This window comes from Bremia lactucae, linkage group LG7 (genome assembly GCF_004359215.1).
Source record: "Bremia lactucae strain SF5 linkage group LG7, whole genome shotgun sequence".
In the NCBI taxonomy this organism is placed as follows: Eukaryota; Oomycota; class Peronosporomycetes; order Peronosporales; family Peronosporaceae; genus Bremia; species Bremia lactucae.
In genome coordinates, this window is record NC_090616.1 from 28,926 (window position 1) to 36,918 (window position 7,993).

General features: G+C 45.1%; 2 protein-coding genes across 2 annotated transcripts; one reads left to right on the forward strand and one right to left on the reverse strand.

The window, feature by feature from the left end:
* Window positions 1-5,638: 5,638 nt before the first annotated feature.
* Window positions 5,639-6,672, reverse strand: CCR75_009163 (uncharacterized protein; the record flags this gene model as incomplete). The annotated part of the gene is made up of 5 exons (XM_067967208.1): window positions 5,639-5,911; window positions 5,980-6,154; window positions 6,214-6,365; window positions 6,426-6,501; window positions 6,569-6,672. The coding sequence occupies 5 exons, from the start codon at window positions 6,670-6,672 to the stop codon at window positions 5,735-5,737; spliced, it is 684 nt and encodes a 227-aa protein (XP_067815938.1). The 3' UTR covers window positions 5,639-5,734.
* A 183-nt stretch (window positions 6,673-6,855) lies between these two features.
* CCR75_009162 (uncharacterized protein) lies at window positions 6,856-7,263 on the forward strand. The gene is given in 2 exon segments (XM_067967207.1): window positions 6,856-7,110; window positions 7,123-7,263. The coding sequence occupies 1 exon segment, from the start codon at window positions 6,908-6,910 to the stop codon at window positions 7,082-7,084; it is 177 nt and encodes a 58-aa protein (XP_067815939.1). The 5' UTR covers window positions 6,856-6,907; the 3' UTR covers window positions 7,085-7,110; window positions 7,123-7,263.
* Window positions 7,264-7,993: the final 730 nt, after the last annotated feature.

Sequence of the window (7,993 nt, forward strand, 5' to 3'; positions counted from 1 at the left end):
GATCTTAAAGAGTCTTGTGCCTTCCTAAGGCTTGCGCATTAATTAGAAGCCTTTCTAAGGAACATACTCTCGGGCTTAGTTGCCACTTGGTTCTACGTTTCCTGAATTCCTCGAACTGGGATTTTTTAAGCTTTAATAGCTTGTACGACTCCCTGAGTTGTTGAAGCCACCAATCTCATAGAACTAAGAGACTGTTTGAGTCTATAAGTCTTCCTCTGACTTGAGAAGCGAGGTAGCTCCGCCACATTTCGTAGCACTAGTAGTGAATCTACGCTTAGTCTTAATAAGACTAAGCCATACTAAAATAAAAGAGCTTATAGAACTATCAGAGGCGCAACGCACAGCGTATGAAAAGCTCAAACTATGTTTGGGCTTGGACGGAAAGAATTTATAATGCCCTAGGACACAGAGGTCCTGCATGCAAGTCTTGAAGCCTTTATGTGAAATAAATTCTCCCTGATCGGACAGGTTCAGGATCGCCTTGCGGCATCTATGCGAACTCGGTACATGTAGATACCCAATTCAGAGCCTAAGGCTCGCCTCTATCAAGACGTTTATGGGAAAAGAGGGATAAACCCTCCTTATTGGATTAAGCAGATGGAGATGTCCATTGACTCCGCCTTGTTCTTATTAAAACGGCAAAAGGTGGCTATGGCCAATACAAACTCAGAGGTAGGGCCATGGAGTGGGCACTATCATGCAGTACGTCCATAAATGACACTTTGCCCTCATAAGATTCGCTGAAACACCAAATGACCGGCATGTTTTACCGCCTGATCAGACTCTTCGCATGCGATCACGGCTCACAGCGACTCGACACGGTAAGCGAAGCCTAGGGAACTATGTCCAGAAGCTGAGAGCTCTCATTGCATCTATGCATCAAGACCCGGTGCAAGAAGCAATTGTCGAAGCAATCTTATAAAAAAATTACAAATCCTAACAGAATTTAAATTATTGGAGGTCTCAATCAGGGCGTTGCCCGGACAGAATTATTTGGATCCCATCCTGGTTCTTTCATAGAGGAAGTTGCCATAGCGCTACGCGCTGATTTCGGCTTATGTCTGCTCGTGTTAGCACGCTTGTTTACCGAATAAGCTCTTCGAGCACATGGGTACCGTCATATAGACCGGAGCCCATGGAACTAAGCCTCGTTGAGGAAAGAGAAGAGGCACTTCAAGCTGTGAAACAGCATGAGAACATCCGTAGATATTATATACGGAAGCACGAAACATTTATATTTGGCCTGTCCGCTACGAAATACGCGTAAAGCTCGAAAGAACACCATACCAGAAATCTAGTACAGTGCGGGATAATGTCGATACCCAGTAGGTGCGAGGCGCCCTACCAGGGAAGATCTAGGCTCTGCTAAACATTTAGGAGGTGGGAGTAAACAGGACCTAGCCTCATCCGTTCGGTGCGTAATGACACGGGGTGTGAGTACAAGCCTTACTTGTTAGTCGCCCAAGCGACTGTGAAAGGCTTTAATAAGCCATGGTCACTTTTAATTGACTCAGGTTCAACGGAACTTTAGGAACAGCGACACGAGTCCCAGTCGCTAAGCAAACAGTGATTGTATCACTTTCATGCGCTTTAAGCGCCTCAACGTATTGTTGATTTCCCTCAAGTAAAAGACGTCGAACATAATTACACGACGCTCCTTAGGGATATAGTTTCTGGACTTTGACAGTATGGACCGCTGTCTCGTCCTTGATTTGGATTTGAGATTTGATATTATTCTTTGTATGGCCTGGTTTGAACGTCAATAGTCATGGATCGATTAGAGGTCTTTAATCTTAGGCGCCACGCGCAATGTTCGTAGCAAAGCTTCGGATAGTCATGAACCTACCTTTGCAAGGCAACAAGCGCGCTATTTATGCGAATCACTGACTGGATTTGTCAGTGTTTTAGACATTTGAATGTCTGAGTTAATAAACTCCAACGTTGTAGACATTAATTCTGAGCCCGACTCAGAAAAAAGGGGTGGAACGGCACGTACCCCGTCGAGTGACACTCGTTGTGATAATGAGTCAGTGAATGCTGAAAGCATTGTAGCCCTAGTGCCGAGTCATAAAGGGTGCTATATCCCTGAGCTACGTGGAGTGGCACGTCTAAGTCTACCAAGTGTGGTCGGCCGAGGTGGCACCATGCTAAGTGTCAAAAGGGACACTATTGCCGATTCACTAGGGCATCAAGGGTGCAATACCCCTGAGATACGTGGAGTGGCACGTCTAAGTCCACCGAGTGTAGTTGGCCGAGGTGGCACCATACTGAGTGTCACTAGTGACACTATTGGCGGTTCGCCAGGGCATTTCGGGTCAAACCCTTCTAATGCACGTGAAGCGACACGTAAACGGTCGCCTGGACAAGGAAGTTGAGTTACCTAACTCCTTGTCGGATATTTAATGAGGCACCATGTCTGGTATAGAACCAATACAGGCTAAAAAAATTAGGGACGTGGATGTACCGGCCTCTAAGAGGCGTATTGTCTCCACTCCAAGACAGGGGAGACGCGAAGCGTTTATACCCTCACAAACTGATACGAGTGAGCAGTTACATACGCTTCTAAATGGTGTAGCCGGTAACATTGAGGAAGAAGTTAGCCTTGCGGCAATCCCTTCGTTACACGCTTTTTAGAGCTAGACGAAATGTCTATTGATGCGTGCAGCCGATTCCTAAAGGCTGGCAACTTATTTGAGATGGTAGTCATTCGACCAACGATTAAGCATTACTTCTGGACGAAGCTGTCCTGCATGACACAAAAGCTGCACTTGGTGCGCGGAGTGGGTCATTGCCTTAAAGATCCTACGGGTCCATTCTATTCCTTGACTAAGAATGTTGTTGCTCTCCGGGCTAACGCAACCCCTTCCAACCGCACCAGGCTCTGAGCACTGTGCCGGTTCATGCGATGCTTGACTTCCTGTCAGTTCGCCGTCTACTGCCATAGGCTCTCGGCTCTGTGCAGGACGGGACACATGACTACTTGTCATTGCCCTTTTTACTACCCCAGTTTCCACGAGCTGGGAAGGAATTGGTGACGTTTGACATCCCGTCAACGCACCCTCAACTGTGTTCAACACGACATCAGTTGTATACGCCACTCGCAGTATCACATCCTTTCCGGTGTCCTACGTAGAGTCTGCAACTGTTCGTGTACGCCAGTCTATCCATGGTTGGTGTTTTTCCAACCATGGCATGCCTAGGATGAGGTCATACGGACTCTCCATACCTAGCACTGTGAACTTCTCTTTATAAAAGAAGACACTAAAGCTGAAGGCGAGTTCTACCTGAACTCCCTCAGACTTGACAAGCGCACCGTTCGTAAACAAACGGTCGCCTCTTCTCGCTTGCTATCCTGGCAGAGCGACTCAAACATCGCCGGTCTCTTTTTTAGAGCCGCGAGTTTCACAAAATTTCGTGATGCACCCGAATCCACTAGGAGGGTCATCACCTAGTCATAGCCTCTTACATGAGCGCCATAGACCAGCACGGTTGAGGTCCAAAGTTTGAGACCTCAGGGACTATGCTACCCATTCGTTCCACAACTCTGAACTTAGGGGTAGCTTCAAAGTCTGCGTCAGTAGGGCATCCCGCCCCTACTGCGCTCCTGCATTTCTTGACCCCTCAGTGGTCGATGCAAAACTCATGCGTCTCGCACGCTGGTTCTTGTCATCGCCCTTTGGGAAGGGAGTCATCTTGCTGGGCATCTTCGCCCCAGCAGGGACCCTGGCATAGCAGCGAGCTATCATATGGCCGCGGTTCCGCATTTATAGCAGACAACGTCTGCATTGCCCAACTCCATGGGAGTGGCATCTGACCTCTCTGCCGACGGCTTCTACCAAGCTGTCGCCGAGGCACTGTTGTAGGATTGCTTTTCAACCAAGGCAATTTGGATTGCCTCTTCCATCGTCGACGGCACCTTTCTGAAAAGGGCCTGTCGCGATGGGCCATGCCGTAGTCCGTTCATAAACGTGGGCACCTTAATGAGCTGTAATGGACGCCGACAGCGAACGCATCTTATGCACATGCTTTTGCGGAAGTCGCTTCGCCTTTCGCGCTCCAAAGGTGCGCGCCTGAAGCAGCACTTCGTTGTTCGGCGGCTGGTACATGGCGCGAATCTTTGTCTTAAAAATCGCCCATGTAGAAAACGCCTTAACGTAATCGCCGAGTTGGCCCACTCCAAGGCATTACCGCGCAGGTGCGACATGGCGTACGACACCGCATCGCTCCACGGATAACAGCCAGTGGACAATCGTGTGCGCTGCAGTTCCATTGAACTTGGGCGGGTCCATCCAAATGGGCCTCGGCTGATGCGGCCGGGCGGAAAGCGTCTCAACAGTCCTGTTGAGAGCCTTGCTCCGAGCCTGCTCACGCCTCAGCTCATCCTGAGTCTGAGTGACGGTCTCTGTCGTAGCATGGCTATGTGCCTCGGACGCAGATTTCCACTGTCCGAGCACGAATACCTCAAGCTGCTTCAACTGATCAACATGTTGCTCAGGAGGATTGCTCAAGAGCCTGGCCGGAACTTGTTCACCAAGTCCCTATGCTACGTGCTTTACCACCTCCCAATGATGTCCAGAGAGGTGAGAAAAACTAGCCCAATCGATATTGACGCTCATCATCACGTACACACGCAGATATGCGGGTCGTGGGAATGATTTCAAGTGCTACCAAGTGTAGCCGGGCACGTCTTAATGCGGCCACGCTCTACTTAGGCACACACCCTAGCACAGCGAGGAAGCGGTCTGACCGTCTTCTTTTACATGCAAAGAGTGTAACGGGGTGTATCGTTACATGATATTAATACTTAAAGGTTGTTAATTAATACATTATTTAAAAGGTAGATAATATTTGGAAGATATTACTTTATATAGTAATGTTCAAAATTCTTATCATAAATAGGTATAGACCATTATATCTATTTATTCCGCAGACTAATCAGCTTTAGAGATAAACAAAAGAAAGATACAGAAAAGATAAGGTAAGAATTCAATTGCATGTTTAGTATTAGATTATAATTAAAATAGTATTTACAAGATAGATAGAAGAGATACTTAATTATATTAATACAGTTTTCATTTAACCCTCTTTAAGCTAGTTACCTTAGAAGAGAAGTCTTCCTCTGCACGTACTAGTGACCACTCGAGTAGGAAGTAGTTGTCAGACTGATTTACATTTAATCGTATTTAATATAAATACTCATTTTTACCAAATTTAAAAAGTCATCTCTGTAGATTACACTAATATGTATTGCGATCGTATCTTTCTAGATACCTCGCATAACGGATGACGCTAGCCGGCATCACGGATGACGCTAGGCGTCATCTCACAATGTTAACCACACCCAAGTGGTTTAATAGCTTAATTAAGTAATTGACCATTTCCTAAGTACACCAAGCGTACTTAAACGGGTTTTTGCCACTTAAGGGCAACTTTAGCTCGTTACACAGATGTAATCTTGGACTTTATTTGCTTAATTATACTAAATAAGGAACACATTAGGATTTGTGCTATTAAATGGTGTGGCGAAAATGTTTATCGAAAGCTTATTGCAGTGAATACAGACTGTGAATGTTTCTGCAATTAGTATTGTATGCTTTGATGCTTGACCTTTAGAAGCAGTCTATGTATATTAATTATGTAAAAATGAAGATCTTAGAAACCAGCACGAGTGATGATTGGTTTTGAAGAAACCTTTATTGTTTAAACCAAGTAGCCTTGGCATAAAGAGCAAGTTTCACTGCTCTTTGTTAGGTACGTGAATAGAACAGTGCAGCTTCTGCAACTTCTTGTAAGACTTGCAGCAAACATCATATTGATGAACCGTTAGATCTTGAATGTGAGATATGTCGCGCATGTAGAAAAATCTGGCAAAACGTGTTTCAGTTACTAGTGGAAAAAGCTTCGGGGAGATCTACCTTAATCAGTGCAAAGCGAATTAAGTAATTGTGTGACGTTGGCAATTCGAATATGAGAACATACCCTTGCGACCAGCGCGTACCAAAAAATCCCAATGAGTATTCCGAAGAAAGCACCAACTACAACTTGGTCTATCGAGTGGTACTTTAAGTGAATTCTTGAATAGCAGGTTAATACTGCCATAAATATGACACCACAGATAGTAATCCACTGCTCAAGATGTCGGCGCTCGTTCAACCTTGGAGCACAACGGCGTGTCAACCCACAACAAAGGCAGCCAAATCTAAAACGTCGCACCTCTTCGCCGTATAAACTACTGAGTATGTCGCGAAAAAGCCCATGAATTGTGAGTGCGCCGATGGCATTCCTGGCCCGCTCATGTACGCGCCTATAGGCCGAGGCTGGTTAATAAGCTTCTTGACCACCTTGTTTATTACGACGCTCACGAGCTACCAATCAATAAACATATCGAGTCGGGTAGGATTTGAGAAAAATTGTAATTTTCTCACCTGCCCAATAAGCATACTAATGCTGTCTAAATCGCGTCGCAAAGTGATGGCAGTAAAGTACACGATCATCAAAAAGCTGCACAATGCAAAAGGTCAACATTAGCTATATTTAATTTAATCACCGTGCGTGCGAATAAACTCACATGGGAAATAGCGTACAGAGCGCTAGTAGGGCCCCGAAAGGATCCATCGGGTCGTAAACAACCCAAGTAAGCTCGAACTCCTGGACAGTCTTAGCTAGCTCCATCTTTTCGAATATCGGATGTTAACTCTGTCACTAGTATGGGGTAAATGTTATACTTTATATTTTGCAATTTTTAGTCATGAGTGCGCCTGCAACTCGCCTCGAATGCCTTTTTCTGAGAGGAACAATAAACGGTGAATCTTTTGTTTGACGATGGAATATTTTGATGATAGGCAGAAGGAATAGATCCGAGAGAACGCCGCAGAGAAGTTGGGCGAAGTATCGTCAAGCTCTCCCGATGTCTGTGCTTCAATTTTGCAGCAGCTTCGTCCTCCTATCGTGGATGTTAATTGGGACATTCGAGTCGCTGCTTCAAAATGTTTCGATATTGTGGCGCGCTCATTGCAGAAAGCGAACGCGAATGTCTCCGAACACTTCGCCCTGGTCTCATTTAAGCGAGCACTTACATTATTAAGGGCGGAACTAAGGCAGTCTTTTATGGTGTGTTTGCAGTTGGCATTAATCAAAATTCATGTTCAGCGCTGTTCCTGCAGACAGAAGTACAATAGTTGTGAAGGAGGGGGTGCCGTTTATACGCAGCGGAGGAAAAGTAGGTGAATTGAAATAATTTGATTCATGCAAGCAAATATTTACACGGTGTGGTGCGTGGCAGCAATATAATTATAAAATGAACTTGAATGAGCAAGAGCGGCGTTGTTATGCTGTCAAGCAACGTCGTCTATTACTAAGGCGTTTGAGCGGGGCAGATGGAGCGATTTGGAATACGCGCGAAGATTCATTCAAAGACAATTCTTCCGCGACTTACTTGGGACCGTATGCAAAATGTTTATAATTAGTTATTGTATTATCTTTAATGCCGCATGGTATTCTTTATTACTTGGCAGCCTCTCTAATGAAATGACGCTAGCTAGCTAGATATTTGCAAGTAGTGCGAAATCTATTCAGTACATCAACGTGGCATGCCTTTCACGGTGGGCTTTTAGGGCTGAAGTATCTGATCTAAGCTCACAAAAAACACGCTCAGGTGCTGATTCAACTAGTTTACAGTGATATGCTATCGGCATTTACATCATTTCATTCAGAGCAGCTGTTAGTGCTCGCAGATCGATAACCATGTATTTCTAAACATTCGAGACTTTGGCGTTCACTTGCAATTTTATTCATTTTAACTTTTTGCCCCCAATCGCACATGCTCTCTGATGTTGTATAATTTTGTTGAAACTTATAAAAAAATGGATTGATATTGACGAGCATAATTCATGCACTTGAGTGCCTGGCATAGTCACTCAAGAATAGCAAAACTCTTGCAGAATATCTCTGATGCACAGAAAGCTATTTGGCAGAATATAATGTATACAGTACC